At 37.5% G+C, this 23,899-nt stretch overlaps 1 protein-coding gene across 11 annotated transcripts in view; it reads right to left on the bottom strand.

Annotated features, from left to right (window-relative positions):
- Nucleotides 1-1,343: 1,343 nt before the first annotated feature.
- The window catches only part of RPS6KA3 (ribosomal protein S6 kinase A3), a 112,558-nt gene continuing 90,002 nt past the window's right edge, over nucleotides 1,344-23,899 (bottom strand). For all 11 annotated transcript variants that reach the window (XM_038587044.1, XM_038587043.1, XM_038587039.1 and 8 more), the window contains 7 exons: nucleotides 22,300-22,389; nucleotides 20,187-20,345; nucleotides 18,481-18,642; nucleotides 15,267-15,343; nucleotides 14,409-14,526; nucleotides 7,741-7,881; nucleotides 1,344-6,724 (listed from right to left, as the gene is read on the bottom strand). In XM_038587044.1, the coding sequence (XP_038442972.1) occupies nucleotides 6,602-6,724; nucleotides 7,741-7,881; nucleotides 14,409-14,526; nucleotides 15,267-15,343; nucleotides 18,481-18,642; nucleotides 20,187-20,345; nucleotides 22,300-22,389 (870 nt within the window). In that variant the 3' untranslated portion in view covers nucleotides 1,344-6,601. The remainder of the gene's footprint in view (nucleotides 6,725-7,740; nucleotides 7,882-14,408; nucleotides 14,527-15,266; nucleotides 15,344-18,480; nucleotides 18,643-20,186; nucleotides 20,346-22,299; nucleotides 22,390-23,899) is intronic.

A 23,899-nucleotide genomic window follows, 5' to 3' on the forward strand; every position in this document is an offset into this window, starting at 1 on the left:
CCGCGTCTCCGGGTTTCAGCTACTGCTGACTCATTAACTGATCTCACTGCTAGTTTTAATTAGACCCTTTCACCCGCCCAACCTGGTCGGGATCTTGACGGGAAGGGCAAGGCTTTTCGGCCATCCCCATTACCAAGGCATCATATTTGCATGGCACTTGTTTTTACTTTATAAAAGACTACATTTTTTTTAAGAGGAAGTTTCTTTTTTTAAAAATTTTTAAAATTTATTTACGATAGTCACAGAGAGGCAGAGACACAGGCAGGGGGAGAATCAGGCTCCATGCACCAGGAGCCTGATGTGGGATTCGATCCCGAGTCTCCAGGATCGCGCCCTGAGCCAAAGGCAGGTGCCAAACCGCTGCGCCACCCAGGGATCCCCAAGACTACATCTTTTGCCTACTGTTAACATCATTTGGCAGAACGTCTGGCACCTAGGAAGTGCTCAATATACACAGGAAGGGAGGGAGGAGAGAAGACAAAGTGTTATGGGCTGAACTGTGCTCTCTCCAAATTCATATGTTGAATTCTTAACCCCTAACATCTCAGAATGTGACTATATTTAGAAATAGGGTCTTTAGGGGCACCTTGGTGGCTCAGTTGGTTAAGCTTGGGACTTGGTTAAGACCTTTGGCTCAGGTCTTGATCCCAGAGCCCTAGGATCCAGCCCTGCCTAGGGCTTCCTGCTCAGCGGGGAGTCTGCTTCTCCCTCTAGCTTTGCCACTCCACCGCCCCACCGCTTCTCCCCCAACTTCCTTCGGAGGGTGATAGCTAACATATATCTTGGCAAGGGGTGGGGGTGGGAGGGTAGGATAAAGGAAGTTTCCAAAGGGATTTTTACAGGATCCTGGAGGTTGGGCTAATGTCAAGCTAAGGTTGCCTTTTGCCTTTAGCAAAGTACTCACATTGAGGCGGTTGAGTTCCTGGAGGAACTCTGCCTGTCTCAAGTACTTGTCAGTGGGCTGTAAGTTAAAATGAAGTTTGGCGTTTTTTTAAATTTGCCAATGTTCTCCATATCAGGCATATTCAAGAAATAGCAAGAAGGTTAGTGTGGCTAGAACACAGTGAGCCAGGGAGAGTTTAGGCAGATGAAATCAGAGTGGTAACAGGACCAAATGACTTGTTATAATCCCTGGTAGGTTTTGAACAGATAATTTCAGATTCTATATTAAGAATAGATTGTAGGGGCACCTACATACAAAAATTATTTTGCGCTCCTTATTAACTTAGAAACGTTCCTGTTTTAAGTTCTAGAAATCCAATTAAAAAAATTTATACTTTGGATAGAATTTGACATTAGGACATATTGTCATATAGTTGAAATAACCTGATAAATGACATACATGCATTTATTTGAAACTTTATTATATAAATTTTCATTTCTTTTAAAGATTACAAAACCTGTTCTGTGACAGGAATACAAGCAATATTGTTCCAGGATTATTCATGGATACATCTGAAAGAGCTTAGATTACACATTAATAGTATGATTTGAAAACTTCCCAGATTAAACTCTTAAGTAAAACAATTTAAAGTATTCAGTGATATTTATTCCTTTACAAGCATTTCATAATTATGGCAGCAGTGCCAAGCATCTGATGCGATTTAACCACCAATAAAAGGTACAATACATAGGAACTCATGATATGGTACCTTGGGCTTCTGGCATGCCTTACTAGAGAGAAACTAGTATAAAGTAAGATCATGTATAATAGTAGAAAAATATTTGTGATTTTTTTTCTTTTTTAAAAACTGTTTAAGTAGATGCCCACCCCATCCCCACCCAAGGCCAAAAATGCAAAATAATTACATCCCTTAGGTGTATACCATCCCTTTTGCTTAGGGTAAGAGTTAAGATAAACCTAATACACGTATATAATTTTAAGAATTAAAAACTCATCACCCATAATTATTAAGGATGCTAAGGAATGGCAACTAAAAAAAAATAAAAAGAAAGCTTTAGATGATAAACTACACTTAGAGAAACACAAACCAATACCTTTATCCTTATGGCCTTGCTCTGTATTTAAAAGTCCTACTTTACATACTTGTTTGAAAAACTCAGTATACGGTTCATTCAGTACTATAGTGATAATAGGAGTAAAGATTTTCACTTCCATTAGATATTGAACTAATCTACGTAGACTATTACAGACTCTCCTCTCACAGACGTTTACACATTTTGTACTCAGATGGTATGTGCTCTAAAGAGGTTTTCTTGAGGTTTGCATTTCTGAACTCAGTCTCTAAATTTTCCTTTCCACTAATCTCTATTCAACGTCATATACTTTGCCAGTTGCTCTGGGAGAAGTCATGGACATTTAAACAGCTTATCATGCACTTCAAGGTTATATGGCAAAATAATGAGGAAAGTGCCTTAAGAGGTAGGAAGTAGACTCTCATCCCAACCCTTGGTATGCCCTGTTATGAACAGTTAAAAGACTAGAATCAAAGTGGTAAATGTGAGACTGATAGTAATATGAGGCTTAAGAAAATTAAGTCGACTTAATTACTAGAATTCTTTGAGAACAGTCACATTGGAACCAGTTACAAGTCACTTGACCACACAAAATACAGCAGTGTCAGAAGTACATAAAGCACACTGTAGATACAAATTCTTCTTGGCCATCCATATTTAGGTATTATCATTCTGTAGGTTCTTCACTAGAAAAAGTGGTTAAGCGTGGCTCTGCAGAATACCACAGTCCCAAGAAAGCAAATTTCATTCCTTCATTAATTGGTCTCCACCAATGGTCACTTGGGGAAACCAGCAAAATGTAAGCAATCTGGAGGTGAAAAGAGGACTATTTTCACTAATCGAAATATAAATACTGAGTTAAGTCAACTTATCTGTCAATTAAATAAAACTCAATGTATACATCTGGTTTGTGAGTCACATGGAGCTAGACCTTTTGGAGGGACAAATTCTAGGGCTAGATTAGAACCTCTTGGTTTAAGAACCAAGGATCAACTATGGAACCCATTGTATTTGTTAAACACAGAAAACAGACTTTTTCTAACCCTTTACATTCCTGAGATACCTGTCCTATTGCCTTCATAAATCTCATAAATGCTCGATACCACCATGAGAATTATCTCTATAAAATATGGTAAAGCAACCTGAAAAATTTTCAGTCATTTATAAAGGCCGGGAAGTAGAGAGTATCAAAGCCATGTTGAGATATGTATTGCTGGTTTCCATGGTGATTAAGTACCAAGGCTCCCAAATCTTGAATACTTTTCTGCTCTCATCCCAGGCTGGACTTACCCCAGTCCCTTGCCAACCCAACCCATTCTGCTTACTCATGAAGCCTTTGCACCGCTCTCCTTCCAGGATCTCCTGGGCTGACTGTACAGGGCACAACAAACAGGCCAGCCCCACCTCCCATAATGTCCCCTAGCACCAAAAGCAACCACTTCTTAAAATTAGGTGGGAAATGGTTGATCCAAACCCTTACTTTGCAGCCTACCATATGTGAAATGTCAATATCTACTGCATATACACCATACCCCCTCCAGACACTCAGTGACTTTTCCCACATCAGCCTTGCAGTATGTTGATTCTGTGCTTATCAAAATCATATTTTTGGACTTTTAGGGTTGCTTGTGAATAAATGAATCCATGTCAAATCTGTTAAAGGTCTACTGTACTTAGAAAAAAAGACATCTATAAATTAGGAGTTGAAATGATTTACATAAAAAATTAAAAGGACAAAAACTTACCTTAACATCATTACTTGAAAGGGAAGATACAAACACGCGGTAGTGTAATCCATATTTTTCAGCATGTGCTCGGCAACATTAAATGCAATCTACCATTCTAGATATTATTTTGGATTATAGGCTAAGAGGAGGTTTGTAAAAGTGGTCTGATGGTTTAGTTCCTTCTTTAGCATTAAAATAATCATTAAGACTGAACTAAAACCTTCTGGGAGAAGCCCTGGTAACTAGGAGAACTAACTGGTGAAGGGCCGAGAGGAACTGGACTCAGTAAGTAATGGAAAGGTAAACCCAGTACAAGCACTATATTTAGAACACAACTGTTGGCCAAGTCTGTCTGCCTTAAGTCAAAGGAAATAGGAACACCAGGACTACAGATGAAATAAATTAAGCTCATGAAATGCATTTTAGGCAAAAGCCTTCAGTTTTGTGTACATACGACTTGGTTTTCTCCAATAAAACTGGTAGCTGGAGTAGGCAAAGAAGAAAGTATCTTTGAAAGCAATAAGCTTGGCATTCATATACCAGTAGAATATTGTCCTGAGAAATATGTATTTTTTGGACAACTCTGTTCCTGGTTGGGTGATAATATGAAGGGAATGCAGCATGGTATTATGAGGGGGAAAAAAACTGAATGAGAAGTTAAGGATTCTAGTCTTTGCTTTGGGTCTTAGGTTCTTTACATGCAACATGAGAAAGTTGGACTAGACAATTTATAAAGATTTACACATTTACTTCTGGTTCTAAGACTATGATGGACAATACACCTAAGCAATTATGGAATAGCATCAGTGTCCAAAATTTGGAAATCTTTTTTTTTTTTGCCCAGAGTTACATTAACATTTTAAAAAGCAACAAGAATTTGGGATGGTTGTGGTTTGAAACACTGAATAGAGGAGAGAGAGAAAGAGAGAAAAAAAGTTTTCTTTCTAGGCAATGGGAAGCAATTTTTGATAGTTAGCATTCATGTACTCAAGAATTTAAAAGTACTTTCCCCATCTAGATCTTCTGAATCCCTCTTCCTATATATTTTTTTAATTTAGAAGATAAACTTACATTTGATTTCTGTGCAGTAATCATTTTGTGTCACTTAAGCAAAATGAATGTTATAGATTTTCCCCTTCTCTTTAGTTGCAAAGAAGAGAAATTAAGGAATAATAAGTGGCTTCTAAGACATTTAACTAAAGTATGTTTTCTTGGCTTTGTACTCTAAAAGAAAGATTTAAAGCTTCGGGCAGGTAAAAAGACTTCTGATGTAAATGGCTCAGTACATGAGTAAGAAAGATCTGTTGGGCACATTCTTGATAAGGTTAAGTTAAATTTCCGTGTTCATGTTTTTCATATTACATATCAATGTATGCTAGGTAGCTTGACCAAAATACAGGTAATAATGGAAACAAAGTTTTCTTTAATCAAATAAAATTGTGGAAACTACCCAAATTAGATGTAGATAATGAACACTGTAATCTAAGCAGACCCAAGTGACCACCATGAAAGCTGATCATTTCTGAAGTTAAAGGAAGCATTATATGGCTAAAAATCATCAGAAGGAATTCAGGAAACACTCAATGGTGAACATTCACTTAGCCTACCTCAGCTATGATTTCAGGTGAGAACAGGTATTGTTTGATCAAGAATGTTTTATTCCCTCAAATAAGAAAGTTTAAATCCAATTTCATAGAGAGGCTGGTGGCCTTTATTACATTCAAATTAGTGTTTAATATAGAGCATTGTAATGGGATAGAACTCATTATGATTTACCTTTTTTCCAAAAAAAAAGCATACTTTTCTTGCAGGTATATAAGAACAGGTATCCTGTTATTCATATCCTAAATTCTGCAATTTGATCTATTTAAACATGAAAGATCTAATGGGACTTGTATGACCTGTTGCTAAGTTTTCCTTCACCAATCTCTTCACCATTACTCTTAAAGGCCTTTGATGTATATTGGCAAAATCCCAAATTATATGCCAAATACTAAATATGGATACTATTCAAGCTCAAAAGTGCAAGAACTACTTCCTTAATTAAGGAAAAAAGAACCCTAAGGAGTTGCAACGTATATGGACTAACTTCATAGGTGTACTCTTGATGTCATGCCACACACATGTGATAACTTTCTCTACCATAACAGCTCTCTAGGTTAGTCTGACAAAGCACCTGACTTTAAGAAACAAACAAATGAACGAACCAGTGAAACAGACATGGGGAAAGATATGTACATTTTGCAAGTATTACATTCAACAGCTGTTCCACAATCTGGCCATTTTTAGGGCTGTTCAACAATACTGTTAATCCAGGTGAACTATTTAACCAGATTTAATAGTCAATTGATTAATAATAATAGATTCCAAGTTAAACAAAGCATGTATACATTAAAGAAAGCAGTACAGAAATGTACTGTATATGAACTGTTTACAAAAACATACAAAATGTTGGATGGCACAAGGGATACAGTGCTAATAGAAACGGATTGTTTAAGCTAAGTGCTTAACATAAACTGTCCATCCCTATAACTAACAAAGAATATTTCAGGGACATGAAATATTTCCTATAAAAATAATGCTATATGGTGTAGAGTACTTTATTCAGTGTATTTTTAGGTGGTATTCATATGTTCATTATTCTTGTTGATTCAGTGAATATGTCTTCATCATTGTTTCCATTTTCATTTCATCCGAAGCTCCAGGAAAATCTAACTTGCTAACAATCATTTAAAGCGAGAAGAGACGGAAGCAGGAGCAGCAGCAGGAGCAGCAGCATTATGGGTACCAGCTGGGACAGTGTGTGCTTGCAGGTGTCTCTCAGGTATGTGCTACCTGTCGCCAGAACTTGTGCTATCAGCTTACACCATGGTACCAAATATCTCACTGAGGTCACTTCACAGGGCTGTGGAGGTGATTTTTTTAATACCTCTCCGCTGAGCAAGAGTAGAGCGGCCTACTGGTTCCAAAACTGGTGACTGATTACGGTTTAAAGCAGAGTATGTAGCTGCCATAGCACCCTGAAAACAGGAAAGAAAGGTCACAACACAAACGACAATGGGTAGTCACAAGTTCACAGAATATGAAATGGAAATTTCTTTCCCCCTAAATAATTTCTTCACATGAAAATTTATATAGATTTAGTTGGGCTCATAATGAAAATAACCATACTGGTCAAACCCTCTGATTTAATTAAAATTAAAGAGGCAAATGTGGGAGGCTGAACTTATAAATGAGAAAGGACAAGGATATGCCTATAACAAGCAGTCCTCACTTTTCTCAGGACTACTGGACTTTTTTTTTTAAAAGATTTTATTTATTTATTCATGAGAGACACAGAAAGAGAGGCAGAGACATAGGCAGAGAGAGAAGCAGGCCCCTCACCGGGAGCACAACATGGGACTTGATCCCTGGACCAGGATCACACCCTGAGCCGAAGGCAGACGCCCAACCACTGAGCCACCCAGAAATCCTGACATTTTGTTTCTTTGCAATCCTTTAATATGAGAAGCCGCAAAGCATGCTCTTTTAGAACTTGCTTTGCCACTGCTGACAACCTAGTTTGCTCTGGGTTTTGCATAAGAAAGAAAAGTATAAATAAGTTAGGAAATCCATAAGCTTATCTGATTGATAAATTCAGAAGTCGTTCTTTTTTTTTTTAAAGATTTTATTTATTTCTTCATGAGAGACACAAAGGGAGAGGCAGAGACATAGGCGGAGGGAGAAGCAGACCCTGTGGGGAGCCTGATGCAGGACTCGCACTTGATCCTAGGATCCCAGGATCACGCTCTGAGCCAAAGGTAGACGCTCAAATACTGAGCTACGCAGGCATCCCTCAGAAGTCATTCTTAAAGTAGTTTTATAATATTTTGGCGCACCTTGACCTTTTCTTTTCTAAACCACTCATTGTAAGAGAATCTCACTTGAGAAATGGATGCAGGCTGAGCGAAAGGGAAAGATGCTACGGGCATGGAGAGGGAGGCTCACACTCTCTGGGAGGACATGCAGAAAACAGTGCCTGAATGGGGCAGCTCACCTTGACTAGATGGGGTGCATCCTGTCTGTTTAGTTGGTATTGCGGCAGTTGGTCCCAGTGGACAATCCAAGGATGTCTGAGCACAAGGGCAGCAGTCAGTCTCTGATGTGGATCCACATGAAGCATCTTTGACACTAGGTCCTGTAATGGGAATAATAATAATAATAAAACAATCCTAAACTTTTCTGTTTGTTTTTCTATAGCACTTGATACTGGTAAGCATTCTTCCTTAGCTTCTATGACACTATTTTCTCCTGGTACCAAACTTTGGGGTTCAAGGCAATTTGGTCAACATGACAATTTCTTTTCTTTTTTTAAAGATTTATTTATTTGAGAGAGCAGGCAAGCACGCATGTGTGTACACACAAGCGAGCACAAGCAGGAGGAGGGACAGTGGGAGAAGGAGAGAATCTCAAGCAGACTCTCTGACATGGGACTCTATCCTTGAGATCATGACGTGAGCTGAAATCAACAGTCGGATGCTTAACTGACTGAGCCACCTGGGTGCCCCCAACATGACAATTTCTTTAAAAAAATAATACATGCTTTAAAAGAATAATAATAAATATTAAAAAGAATGAAAAAGCAAAAACCTGTTTTTCTCCTCCCTAACAGTAGTTTTGGTGCATTACAAAGAGTAAATTTACCATATTTACATATCTTTAAGTACTTTGGCTCTTTTTTTCACTGAGATATTCTGATTTTTCTATACTTTTGTAGATTTATTTTTTGAAAGATTTTATTCATTTATTCATGACAGACACAGAGGCAGAGAAAGGCAGAGGGAGAAGCAGGCTCCGTGTGGGGAGCCTGATGCGGGACTCAATCCCAGGACCCCGGGACCATGACTCGAGCCAAAGACAGATGCTCAACCACTGAGCCACCCAGGTGCCCTAGTAAGTTTATTTCTAAGTAAATTTTCAGCTAAAGACTTTTTTGTTATTGTCAAATAACGAAAAGCAGAACATAACTGTCCAATAATAGGAATTTAATTGGAGGGCTCCAAATGCCCCCTCCAAAAGATTAGAGTTATTTTTTTTTAAGTAAGCTCCATGCCCAACACAAGGCTTGAACTCACAACCCCAAGATCAAGAGTTCCATGTTCCACTGACTGAGCCAGTCAGACGTCCCAGATTAGAGTTATTTTTATTTTTTCCACTTCATGGGCATCTCACAGGAATTATAAAAAAAATCAGAAAAATAGAGAAGCAAAAGAACATGAAGAACTCCCAGAATCTGATTCTTTCAGAGACAAATGCTTTATATCTCTCCAAATGCTTTTTCTATGCATGGAATATAGATCCATATAATTGCTAGATAGTTTTATACTCTCCAAAATAACAGTTATGATTTATGAAAGCCATCTACCACTTAATTTTTCATTCAAAATGTATCTATTAAGTATTTGTTAAAGGCCAGGTATTCTGCTAGGCATTGGGTATTTAGCAGCAAACAAGATAGAAATGAACTCTGACCTCATGAAGCTTGCAGCCCAGTGAAGGAGAAACAAAGAATCAATTACAAAGCAAGCAGTAAATTCTTTGAAGGGATGAATCAAGAGGTATAGCTAGAGGAACACAAAGAGACACCTGACCTGTACAGGATGGGGTGGCTTAGAAGTGACTTTAGAGGAATGTGAGACCCAAAGGATGAGCAGTAGATGGATTAGAAAAGGGGAAGGGAATACAGAGCAATTCAGCAAGATAGAGCTGAGTGTGTTTTGAGGAAAGCCCTCAGGGAGGAGAACATGCCATAATTAAGGAACTGAAAGGAGTGCAGTGAGGCTGTAGCAAAAACTGCCAAGTAGAACATGGCAGCAATTAAGTGGGAAAGGTGAAAAGGGACCAGATCATGAAGGCCCTTGTAAGCTACATTAGCAAATCTGGACTTTGGAGGTAAGAAATCATTTAAAGCAAAGGAGTGATAGAGTTAGGCTTGTACTTTAGCTCACTAAGTGTGGAGGACAATGGATTGGAGGGTGCAAGCCTGGAGATTCCAGTGTGAGACCGGTGAGAGATGATGGCTTCGGGGCAGTATAAGAGATGGAGAAATAAAAAAAAAAAAAAGGGAGAGAGGTGGAGAAATATGTATGAAATTGAGGTACTTAAGAGAAAGAACCAACAGAACCTGGTGGATGACTAGTACTGGGAATCAAGATGTTATTCCAAGTATGCCTCTGCTATCAGATATTTACAGTTTCTTATTTTTAGTTATCATTAACAGCTAAGAACAGGAATAAGTTACTGAGCAAAATTAGAAGAAGTAAAACAATTAGGAACTCCCCTTCCAAATTCTTAAAGTGGGAAAATGTGCTTCAAGTACATAAAAGGTTGCAAAAGTGCCCAGGGCACAACCAAAGTCTGTTCATTCCTTCCATAGCTCTCATCATTCTGCTCAGATAAGCTCATTTGTGCTCATGGCTTTAGTTAATACAGATGATGACAACTCTTAACTCCACTGTCCACCCAAGACTTCTCTCCTAAGATCTGCATCCATATAATCAGTTGACTAATGGACATACATCTCTTAATTATGTATTACAGTTGTGTTTCAAATTCTTAATGTCCAAATCTGTAATTATCACTCCTTTCAAAACTACTTTTGTATTCCACATCTTGGTGAAGGAAACCACGACCTACTCATTAGTCTGAGGTGGAAATGTGGACTACATGCTTACTATCTGCTCATGCCTTCTTCTTCTTCTTTTTTTCAAGATTTACTTATTTATTTTGAGAGAGAGCGAGAGAGCAAGTGAGCAAGCAAGCGCACAAGTGGGAGGGGCAGAGGGAGAAGGAGAGAGAATCTCAAGCAAACTATGCTCAGCATGGAGCCCAATGTGGGGCTCGATCTGACAACCCTGAGATCATGACCTGAGTAGAAACCAAGAATCAGATGCTTAACCAACTGCACCACTCAGGTGCCCCTTCCTTGTTTCTTATGTCCAATTAACCACCAAGTCTATTTTGCCTCCTAAATTTCTCTTCCATTTGGCTCAAATCCTGCTACAACTTCTCTAGTTTATTTTTTTTTATTTTATTTTTTTTTGTTTTTAAATATGTTTTTCTTTATTTATTTATGATAGTCACACACAGAGAGAGAGAGAGAGAGAGAGAGAGAGGCAGAGGGAGAAGCAGGCTCCATGCACCGGGAGCCCGACGTGGGATTCGATCCCGGGTCTCCAGGATCGCGCCCTGGGCCAAAGGCAGGCGCCAAACCGCTGCGCCACCCAGGGATCCCCAACTTCTCTAGTTTAGGTCTTCATCATTTGTGACCTGAAATGTTGCAAAACCCTACAAGTTAAACCCCCTAATGTTAGGTCAGTAAGGACTGAATGAAATAGTGTAGGTATAAGTGTTAGCACAGTTCTTGGCACATAAGTGCCTATTAAATTGTAGCGACAGTATTTTTCTTCTCAAAGCCACACATGACACATATGGCCCATATGACTAATGACATTCACATGTGCAGCTTGCTCTTGAGGCAACACATCAGATAGAACCCTCCCTCTCAATTTTGTGGGGGTATTCACTATACCACATGCTTGTAATCTCAGGTCTTATCTGGACAAATTAACAAAAGTTATCAGTAATAACATGATATTAATAAGAAAGGCTGTGAGATTCAATTTTTCACACACTATTTTTATCTCATCCTCACCTGTCTTTCTCTCTTTTTTTTTTAAGATTTTATTTATTTATTCATGAAAGACACACACACACACACAGAGGCAGAGACACAGGCAGAGGGAGAAGCAGGCTCCATGAAGCGAGCCAGATGTGGGACTCAATCCCGAGTCTCCAGGATCACGCCCTGGGCTGCAGGCGGCGCTAAACTGCTGCACCACCGGGGCTGCCTGTTCTTTTTTTTTTTTTTTCTGGTCTTTCTTTCATTCAAAAAAAGCATACTAGAATACAAGTTAATGAGAATCAAATTATGGAAATTAAAGCACATTAAGGTTATCTCTATAATTTATTTAAAAAGCAGGTGATGGGAGCGCCTGAGTGGCTCAATCAGTTAAGCATCTGCCTTCGGTTCAGGTCATGATCCCAGGGTCCTGGGATTGAGTCTCATGTCAGGCAACCTGTTCCACAGGAAGTCTGCTTCTCCCTCTGTCCCTTCCCCCAACTCATTCGTTCTCTTCCTCTCAAATAAATAAAATCTTTGAAAAAATAAAAAGAAGTGATGGGTAAGCTCTGACACTTTATTTTGTGACATTACTTGATATGCCTGCCTCATAACCAACCATGACAATTTCCGGCAGACTCCAGCGATAAGAATTACTGCTCCACAGAATAAACTTGAAAAAGAAAAATCTGATCACTACAGTGCTTAATATTTTTCAACAGTTTTCCAACATCTAGAATAAACCTGAAATCCTGAGCATAATCTACAAAACCTTTCATAATTTGGGTTCATCAGCTACCTTCTCACGTGTACCCTGTCCTAGTCACAACAAACTGTGCACAGCAACCTGGAGGCATTCTGTCATTTTCAGGCTGTCCTGACCACAAATAGCATGTGTTGCTCCCTCAGCCTGGGATAGAATACATCCTTCTGCTCCGTAAAGCTGCCAGGAAAATCCCTTCATTGCTTCTTGAAAGCTTTCTGGGAAATCTTTCTGACTGAGCACCATCTGTGAACTTCTTTAACACAAAAAATGTACCACTGTAACAGCATACATGACACTGTACTGTATACTTCTGGTGATCTCCCAACTAGACTATGAGCTTCCTGAGATAAGGAATTCTCTCAGTCATGTCTTTGATTCCTGGACCTTCACATATTAAGCATGTTGTAGGTGCTTAATACATGGATTAAAAAAAGAAATCATAGGGGGTGCCTGGGTGGCTCAGTTGGCTAAGTGTCTGCCTTTCAGCTCAGGTGATGATCCCAGGGTCCTGAGATTGAGCCCCCTATCAGGCTCCCTACTCAGCGAGGAGTCTGCTTCTCCTTCTCTCTGCCTGCCATTTCCTCTGCTTGTGATCTCTCTCGCTCTCTGTCAAGTAAATAAATAAAGTCTTTAAAAAAATAAAAATAAAAAGAAGTCCCAGAAAAATGAATCATCTGGTTTAAGAAATATTGGTAAAAAAAAAAAAGGAAAAGGCTAATATTTCATTTTAAATCAGATACAAAGCCAAATATTATCTATACAGACATCATTTAACAGAGGCTTCATCTCTATGCCAAAAGTATTAGCCTACTTTTTTGAAATACCCTATTTACTTATGCGATCATCTCAATTCAGGCTTCCTCCTCTCAGAGAAATCAGCAAGTACTTCTACCACTACGTGTCTTCTTTATCTCCTCTATGTTTTTCTTATTTGGAAGTAGAAAACTTGGCTCTTCTTTTTCTGATTTTTAAATTTTTCACTCTTCTTTTTAAAAGAGCATTTTCTATGAATAAAGTAAAACTAGAGCAGAGTTGGAAAGCAAGTCTGGCAGAGGATGGCAGATCTTCCGGTGAGAAAGGCTTTTCAAATAGATTTCAAGCAGACACTATAAAACTATACTACCATTTACTGTGAAAAAGATGAGACCCTTTTCTACATAATATTGGTCAAAAATAGAACATGGTGCAGTTAGTCTAGGGAACAAGGGCTTTGGAACCAACTGCTTAGTTTGAAGCACCCACATGTTCCCAGTATGTAACCACGGACAAAATGACACAAAAATTCTGGCCTTGCTTCCTTCTGTGAAATGAGAATACTACCACCTATTTTATAGGGTTTGTTAAGAGGATTAAATGGGATGATTTAGGTGAAGTGCAGTGTGAGGCACAGAACAGACACACAAATCATGAAGATTACCACCACCATTATTATTATTTTGGTTAACAGATTTGTATTTTTTCTTCCAAATTTTTATTTAAATTCTAGTTAGTTAACATACAGTGTAATAATGGTTTCAGAAGTAGAATTTAGGGACGCCTGGGTGGCTCAGCAGTTGAGCGTCTGCCTTCGGCTCAGGGCGTGATCCCAGGGTCCCGGGATCGAGTCCCACATCGGGTTCCCTACATGGAACCTGCTTCTCCCTCTGCCTGTATCTCTCTTTGTGTCTCATGAATAAATGAATAAAATCTTTAAAAGAAGTAGAATTTAGTGATTCATCACTTACATGTAACACCTAGTGCTCATCACAAGTGACCTCCTTAATACCCATCACCCATCTAGCCTATTCCCCAACCCCTCCCTCTATCAATACTCAGTTTGTTCTCCATTGTTTTTTTTTTTAAGATTTTATTTATTTATTCATGAGAGACACAGAGAGAGAGAGGCAGAGACACAGGCAGAGAGAAGCAGGCTCCATGTAGGGAGCCCGATGCCGGACTTGATCCCTGAACTCCGGGATCATGTCCTGAGCCAAAGGCAGATGCTCAATTGCTGAGCCACCTAGGCATCCCTGTTCTCTACTGTTAAGAGTTTCTTATACCATCATTATTATTCATCATGTTTGTCAGCAAGAAGTAGTTTTAGATGTACAGGTAATAAAGCCAAACCATTACCTTGTGGGAAACAAAATAATTGGTCCATTTTTGAGTTCAAGTTATTTGGTAACACCACTTCAAAATAATACTTTATAAACAAAAGTTTGTAACTGATATTTTCTTTCTCACTAGGGACTATGAAAAATTATTTTCTCAAAAGTTTATAATAGGAAGCCATACTTACCTTTGCTGTATCTGAAACAGAATTCCAGTAACCACCACTGAGTGAGAATTTTCCGCTGCCTATCCGTGCCAGTATTTCCTCTGGTGTATCATCAGGGCCATTTGCAAATGGAGTGTAACTAATTTATAATGAAATTAAAATGTTAATGAGCAAAATTTCTTTTTTTGTAGGTAATCTTCACATTTATTTGTAGTATCCAAGAGTACTCCGGTTAATTTAATTAATATACTTTACTGAAATCTCCTAAAGTGAAAAATATCAATAGCATGAAGCTCCATAAAGCATCAGGTCAAGGTATAAGCTATGAAATATTAATTAGTCTTAATATATGATAATATAAATATTTTAAGATATGACACGTTAGAATAAAATATTTAAAATAGTGTATGTTTACAACATAAGTGTACAAAAAAGGTAATGGAAAAAATCAAGTTAAGACCTTAAGACATTAATAAATGGTACATTATAGAAAATCAGTAATGATATACTTATTTTTTTAAAGATTTATTTATTTATTCATGAGAGACACAGAGAGAGAGAGACAGAGACAGAGAGAGAGGCAGAGACACAGGCAGAGGGAGAAGCAGGCTCCATGCGGGGAGCCTGACGTGGGACTCGATCCTGGAACTCCAGGATCACGCCCTGGGCCAAAGGCAGGCACTAAACCGCTGAGCCACCCAGGGATCCCCAGTAATGATATAGTTAAATGTAGTATATATAAAGAGACACACACCCACAGGACTGTATTATTAGATAACATGAAAAGAAGATACTATAACACAGAGATTAAAAAAATAAAACTAGATAATTTGAACAATATATTGATGAATAAATGCTTACAAAATATGGTTCACTCACCCAGTAAGCATTGTATAGAGGAGGACACCAAGACTCCATATATCACAAGCAGCATCATAGCCTTGTCGCTTTAAAACCTAGAAAAAGTAAAAATTAGTATTAACATACCACCGAGATTTGAATTTAGAGATTAGAATAGGCCGAACTATACTATATCTTCTATCAATGTAGTTAAGAAAAACCTCAACAGAACATGATTAACAAAAAGGCAATATATTAATCCTGTTCTAGAATATTCTATAAGTAATTATATATATATTACACATATATATATATACACATATAAATTTAGTTTTGGTATTTGAATTAGCATTTATTGAGTGCCATCATGGCATATAGAGGACTATAAAACTAAAGGGAAGTTTCTTTTTTGTTCTCTGCTTCCAAGTTTCTTATTTAAATGAATTTATATTCATTTTGTATGAGGCTGCAGAAATGGTTATATAAAATAGAACTTTTAGGAACATATAAAAGTACAAATGATACAGTGCAAAACTATACTTTTACATATATAAAATATGATTCACTTGAGCATTTAGTAATCAACAACTATTATCAGGCTTGAACAGTGATAAATTCAAAACACTCTTGCTTCCTTAAGAAAATTAAAATATGGCAGGGGAAATAAAAATATATATATAGTTAATAATTCAACATGTTAAGTATTTTTTTTTAACATGTTAAGTATTATAACAAAATTATGCCTAAGGTGTTATGGGTAGAAAGATGAGGAAACCATTCTTTTTTGTTTCTAAGATTTATTTATTTATTTTAGAGATAGAGCGCATGACAGTGAGTGGGGGGAGGGGCAAAGGGAGAAAGAGAATCTTGAGCAGACTCCCTGCTGAGCATGGGGCCCCACAAGAGACTTGATACCACAACCTTGAGACCATGACCTGAGCTGAAGTCGAGTTGCATGCTTAAATGACTGAGCCACCCAGGAGCCCCAAAACAATTCATTCTTAATATGGAGAGAGAAGGAAGCTACAGCCTTCTTGTACTGGGACTATAAGAATTTGGGAGGTAAAGGGAGGAGGTAGAGGAGAGCAGATGACACTTAAAGGGCAGAGTCAAGGAGAGCAGAGCATGCTTAAGGACAGGCAAGGATTCAGTGTGACCAAGTGTCTAGGTAGGGACACCAGAGAGAACTAAGAAGGACTTTTATAAATATCTTGTTAAGGAATTAAAATATTTTCCTGTAGGCAATCTGTTGTCATTGAAGCATTAAACAGGGAAATAAAAATAAGTAGATGTGTATACCAAAAGAGAAACTCAAGGAATAGAGGAAATGCTGGCAAAAAGACAGACTGGAAACAAGGCCATCTGATAGGAGGCAATTTGTAGAAAACTAAGTGAAAGGCTCCGAGGAACCACACTAAGGCACGACATGGAGAGAAAAAGATGTAAAAATAAAATAGGAAGGAGTCCGTTGAGATGGGATGTATAAGGAAAGGGAAAAGAGATCTAGAATAGTCAGAAATCAGAGTGGAAAGGTTTGGTGACTGACCAGATGTAGAGAAATAATGGAGAAGGAGGATTTCAGAAAGACTTCCAAGTTTTAACTTGGGTGATTAAGTGGTAAATTGAGACAGAGTTAAAAAGTCAAGTCTAAGGAGAATTTAATCATGGAAGATTTCCTTAAGAAGATGAATTTAGAGGCTTTGAAGCAAAAAACTGTTTTGAAGCAAAAACTTTCATTTCAACATGCAAAGGCAAAACAGCTATATAGTGATTTCCAGAAGCAGATTGCTCATCTGAAGCATGAAACACTCAAGAAGAAAAACAAGATGGCTAGATGAAGTGACCATGCTTGGACACTAGTATGTGTTAGAAGCTGTGGATATGTGGACAAACAAGCAAAAAGTCTGTCCCTCATTAGTTCTGGTGCCACCAGGAGAACAGGTGCAAGTAGTCTTTATATTTCAAAAGTAATAAAATTACAAAAAGTTTAGAAAATAGAGGAGGAAATCCAGCTCTATAATCCAAGTGTCCTAACATTACCAACTATTATCACTTTTTGGTGAAATATCTAATGGTAAAAGCATATACTTTGCAGCCATATTGCCTGGGATCGAATCTCAAATCTGACCTCAAATTACATAACCTCTTACTGTGCACCTGGTTTCCTGTAAAATTTGAATGAAAGTTTTGCTTCACATTGTTATGATGAGAAGAAATTATTATATGTAAACTGTATTTGTGAGGATAAAATCAGCTAACATATGTTACTGGCACATAAGCCCTATATTAGGGGTAACTTATTTTTTATTACATATTTCATAGTTATATTTTTTAAACAGTGATTATAAAAAGAAGAAATCTTGAGGATAAAGCAGTGGATTTTAGATTTGCTACAATGGGGAAAAGAAGCAACTCAATCAAAGCAGTGCTTGAAGAAGCCTTCAGTAACTCACTGTAGAGCTCTTCTACAGAATGATCACAAGAACCAGAGAGGTAGCAGGGTGCAGCTAGGCTCTAGTAGTCATTTGGGATATGGTGAAGGAAGCAGGGGCTAAGATGGTAGTTCTGTGAACAGAAGAACCTTGAATTGATTTTAGGGGATAACAGATGATACCTAGTTACGAAGCTAAATACAAGAAGAGACCATGATGCATTAGCCTCAGAAATACAGGAAGATGGTGACTAAACCAGGAAATTAGAAGGATTAGGAAAGAATGAGAATAAGCTAGTTTCCGTTTAATTCCATGCGCTCACAAGTACAAAAGTGTTAGTGATAGTAGACCTCTACAGATGTGTGATTATGTAGGAAGACAGAAGGCAGAGCAAGGAAAGGATTATAGTGGACTAAGCAGTAGGGGGCTGAGGACAGGATAAATTGCCATCAGAAGAAAAAGAGCTGACATTTATTTTAATTATTTGTTCAGTAAGTCTTCAATTAAACAACTATTAACTATGCTATATTAAACACAGCAAATGAGGCTTTAAAAATATTCCTTCCTTCCTTCCTTCCTTCCTTCCTTCCTTCCTTCCTTCCTTCCTTCCTTCCTTCATTAGAGACACACAGAGAGAGGCAGAGACATAGGTAGAGGGAGAAACAGGCTCTCTGTGGAAAGCCTGATGCAGGACTCAATCCCAGGATCCCAGGATCATGACCTGAGCCAAAGGCAGACGCTCAACTACTGATCCACCCAGGTGCCCCCAAATGAGTTTTTAAATATACTGAAATACTGGAAGCAAATAATTTCACAGTTACCTCTGGTGCAACAAAATTTGCAGTATAACAAGGAGTCATGAGAAGACCATTTTCTGCTCTTAGCTGTTTGGCAAAGCCAAAATCACAAATCCGAATAGATTCTGGATTGCCAGATTCATCCACATAAAGAATGTTGCTAGGTTTCAAGTCTCTGTGAACCACCTAGTTGAAATACAAATTAAAGAGGTACATTAACAATACATTTCCATTATGGAAAACTCTTTATTCACAAACTGACAAGCAACGTACTCAACAAGATGATGAGTGCTGACCTTTAAATTATCTTATTATAAAATGCTGATAATGTAAATATAACTCTCTAATACAGAATTGGGGCAAGGAAAGGAGGAAGAAAAAAGTAGCATGTACTTCCCTCCTCTTTGTCCAATTGATTAAGTAGGTTATGGTAAAATGCAAATAGCAATAGTATCTGTCTCTAGGTTACTCAATCATTCAACAAATATTGAATGCCTATCATGTGCCAGGGTATTATATAAGGAACTATCGTGAACAAGACACATAAGATCTTTGCCTTTCCATGCTATGAGCTTACATAGTAGTGGGGGAGGCAGAGAATAAACAGATTAGAGATGGGTCTCTAGAGGAGGTAACATCTGATCCAAGACCTGAGGAATAGAATGAACAAGCCAGAACAGTGAGGGATGGTCATTCTAAGTACAGGAAACAGTTTGTATGATGAGGTATACAACAAACTTGCACCAACAGGCTCATGGAACAGGCATGAGGTTTAGGAGTAAAAAGGAAAAAAAAGTCCAGACTTTTAGTATTGTCTATTTGATCTAAGTGACAATGTCACACATACAAAAAGATATTAACTCCTTTAGAATTCTGTATTATTTTCCCCCTTTACTTACTTACTTGAATACTTCTCTTGAAAAAAAAAATACTTCTCTTGCATATAAGCCTACTGATATTCCTTATCAGATTTATGTCTTTTCTACTACTGAATTCTGAGTCTAGATTCTAATCAATCTCCTCAGTTTTAGTTCCTAACATTGAGAACATTATTTCTCCAGACAACTAATTACTGCTGATGCAATGGGAAAAGAACAGAGAAGACTCAGATGACTGCAAAGTCATCAATTCTTCAGAGAATACAGAGTCACATGAATTTTGAGCTAGTTACTAGGCAAATCTTGACCAGCTAGAAGTCAAGAAGCTGTAGGATGAAATTAACACATTCCACTTGTTAGCGTCTAGGAGCAAACACAAACAGAATGAGAATAATGTATTGAAAATAAACTCCTTAAGAAATAAGCCCTTAATTTCCTTTTATAACTGAATATAACCCATGATTCTTTGGTTCTGCTTCTAAACTTGCAACAGACCCAGTTCTCAAGAGTACAGAGTGGCCTAGCAAAAACAGTGATAGGTCTTCTAGGTCAGAAGACCTCACTTGCTTTTTCTTAGGAAGCCTAAGAATTTAATATAAACAAGTTAGGATTTCAAAGTATCCCTTCAAGTTCGGTGGGAGAAGTTTATTTAGAGGAAGAACAGCAGAATAATTAAGCTAATCATAGTTATTTTCCATCAATGCATAAAGTAATTTCTACCTTTATAATTTTATTCCAAACATTAAGAAAGAAAAGGTTAATAAAAAGGTTAAGGTGTATGTGTATGTGTGTGTGTGTGTGTGTGTGTGTGTGTGTGTGTACACATATATATAAAATGTTGGAAAGACTTACCCCTTGTGCATGAAGATATTCAACAGTTTTGGTTATAGTAAACAGGACAGCACTGGCCTCTCTTTCAGAGAAAAATTTCTGTCTAAGAATTTTATCCAGCAATTCACCCCCTTTCATAAGTTCTGTCACTACATACACGTATTTTCCATCGTCATATACCTGTAAAATTCAAGATCAAAATGTAAAAAATTATTTGAAGCTCAGAACAAAGTTTAGCATATTCAAGAGAAATTAAAATTCATTTTATAGTCAAGGAAAATTTTACTGATCACAGTCAATAGAAGGCATAAAATTCATAAACAATTATGTAAATACAAGAATATTAAAATAGGAATTGATTAGATTGAATGTCAGAAAAATAAACTGTAATTTCCTTCTGTGAAACGTAAGTCATGGCAATCAAAGTAACTATGGGCAGTGTATATGAAGAAGCACTGAACTTTTGCTCTCAGGGTTTGTTTCTCTTGATCTTTCTATCTACTGATGACAGCAGAGACTAGAATAAAGACACACGCCTGTATTTTCCTGGAACTTCTACAATTGCAGAACTTTTGTATTTACATACACAGTACAATGAATTATTCTGGTTTTGATTATACTCAAAGACAAGTTGTGGCAAGAATTAAGTAGGAAGATTAAGCAGTGAAAAGAAATTCCACCTAACTCCACAGAAGTATACCAGTTTACTCCTAACGTAGAAATAAAAAGCTCATTTTAATTTCGGAATTGTACTCCAGGCAATCCCAAACTGAAATAACCCCTTTATTAAACTTCAGTTCCTTTTATTCTCCCTCACCACAGGGTTACTGAACACTTTTATTTAGCTCCATAAGAGGTACCATGTACTGGGGCCCCTAAAATGGAGAAAACAAGATACCCATCCTCAATGTTTTATTCTAGTAGAAACAGACATAGAAACAAGAGTTTAAAAAAATGTTGGAGATGCTGTAATAAAAGTAGGGAGAATTTTAGAGACTTTAAAATTTGAAATGAAGGAAGGAGGAAAGATGTAAAAACAGTGACAGCTTACGGAATTTCTAAGGCAAGGATGAGAGAAAGTATTTTCTACACCTCCTTTTTGATTTACTTAGTTGGATTCTTGGAGGTTATATCAAAGAGTCACTTAAGTTACACAGCTTCACATTTAATGGAACCAAGCTAACATTCTCCTAACAATGCAGTGATAAATTAATCTGAGGAAACTGGGAGTTTGGGTTAGTAAGAAGGGAGATTAACCTTTGGAATTCACAAAATCTCAGAGGTGAAAGGCAAAGTATCTTAGAAGTCCTCTGGCTTAGTTGGCCACATGACATATCAGGTCTACAACTCTGATACAGCCTTTGAGCCTATGTGAGCACCATCAGCAAGAGAAGATTTAATACTGTCTGGGGAGTTCATACCCTTTGCCAACAGCTCTGTTATGATAAAAACCACAGGTAGCAAGGAAAAGATACCTCACTTGTCTGGGGTGTGGTGATGGGCAGGACAGGCTTCCTGGAGCGAGTAATGTTTTAGCAAAGTTCTAGATGTACGGTAGTTGGCCAGGCAAAGAAGGGAAGTGGTATTGTTGATTGAGGAAACCATAAATTCAAAGAGCAGCATGAGAAAAGGAGGAAAGTTTAAAGATGTGTATGTACATGGTTGCATGTACATGCAGCATGGTTCGAGCATGGGGTATGAGAGGAAGTGTGAAAACCACTGCAGACAGAGGAAGGCAGACTGGAGGTGAAGCAGGGTATGAACTGTAGGCAGGGGAGTAACGTGGTTATATCCAAGTGTTTGCTCTCTCTGGCAGTACTATGGAAGACAGTCTGGGGAGAACATGGAGCATGAGACTAGTCAATTCCTAATACTAATCACTACCCAAATGTTCCAATAAATATAGATATTAAAAGCAATAATGTCAGCAATGCTTTTCTTCTTAAAGCAAAGTACAAAAATTAAACATGTTTTTCTTTAGAACTTAAATTATGCTATACATGTTGTCCTTAGTCAATTTTTTTAAAACTTAGTATTATCAAGTTCTTGGTCTATCACATGATATTTGAAAACATTCCAAATGTGAGCTGGACAAGTGACTCAAATTACTGGAGTTCAAGAATCTACTACTTACATCCTTTAGAGTAATGATGTTTGGATGCTGTCCATAACGAAGAAGAATTTCAATTTCTTCTGTTGGATCTCTTTTGCTTTTATCAATAATCTAAAAGGCAAATATTTATCATAAAATCTCATGAACTATTAAGGTCACGAACCTTAAGTATGCACAGCTACAGACCTTAGGTATTATCTTACATAAATACTGGACATATGAGCCATTTACCAACCAGTTTTATTCTAGTACCTGGCCAGACTGTTTAATCAAAATTTGAAAGCCAGTCTAAGTTTAGGACTTACTAAACACTCAAAAGCCCCAAGAAAAGGTATTTTTCTTCCATCCCCGAATGTCTTAAAACCTTGGAAGCTCAGTCAACTTTTAACCCTTATCAATACATATAATTAAGAACAAGATGTATCTATAATACTGCCACTAGCATCTGTTTATTGAATTAACTTTATTTCCTTTAATAAAATGCTTCAATGGAATAACCCATTAGTTGTAAGCTACTTATAAAAAATTAATTAACAGTTAAGTAGAACAAGCTTATTTTTGAAGCTAGGCAGAAAGCTAAGCAGAGAAACCACACCAAGAGTTTTACTTGGCTAGAGTTAAGTTTAATTATTATGATAAAGCCCTTTAAAATTCTAATGTAGGGGATCCCTGGGTGGCTCAGCGGTTTGGGGACTGCCTTTGGCCCAGGGCGTGATCCTGGAGTTCCAGGATCGAGTCCCGCGTCGGGCTCCCGGCATGGAGCCTGCTTCTCCCTCTGCCTGTGTCTCTGCCTCTCTCTCTCTCTCACTCTCTCTCTCATAAATAAATAAATAAATCTTTAAAAATAAAATAAAATAAAATAAAATACTAATGTAGCTTTTCAACCCTTTTAGGTCAGCTGCTTCTTAAAAATACATCTCTTAATGTTTTAATCTGTTAAAGTGATATTATATTTTTAAAAGGACAAGTTCAGCTTTCTTTTGTCCAGAGGGTAGTCTCAAACAAATTTTGTGACCTTTATATTTTCAATTTTAAAAGAGCTTAGTAATTAATGTACACAACAAATACTCAAATGCTCCAGCAATCTAGGAAAAAGCTTGCAACTCAAAGTATGAATCAAATCTGTTATCTGAAATGGATTTAGTTGTAAAACAGTTCTGTATGTGGAGAACAGGGAATACAAACATAGGTGTACACTGTAATCAAATGCAAATGACAGTGTGGAATTAGGCAAATAGATGATTAAGAGGAAAGGTATATGGAATAGACATCCTAATTCAAGGGAGATGATCTGGGACTAGTCTTTTGAAAACCAGAACACACTGGGAGGTGTTATTCCTAGCAACATTTTCTTTGATCTGCTAATCTGAGCAGAGCTTATATCACATACTTGTGTTTGTAGATCTTAGATTTGTGGTAATTTCAGCAGAATGAAGCTGTGTTAGGATTGATTTTATGAATCTAATTTAAGTCACAAGAATCCACAAATAGCTTGAAGATATTCTTGAGGTTTTGGTATACTGTTCCTGGTTTCTGTAATTCAAAGGGGACCTCAGGGTATTTCTGCTCTTTTTCTGATGTGTTTATGGAGGCAAGACACATCCTTAAACTGCCCATCATG

The sequence above is a fragment of the Canis lupus genome, chromosome X (assembly GCF_011100685.1).
Source record: "Canis lupus familiaris isolate Mischka breed German Shepherd chromosome X, alternate assembly UU_Cfam_GSD_1.0, whole genome shotgun sequence".
NCBI classification, from domain to species: Eukaryota; Metazoa; Chordata; class Mammalia; order Carnivora; family Canidae; genus Canis; species Canis lupus.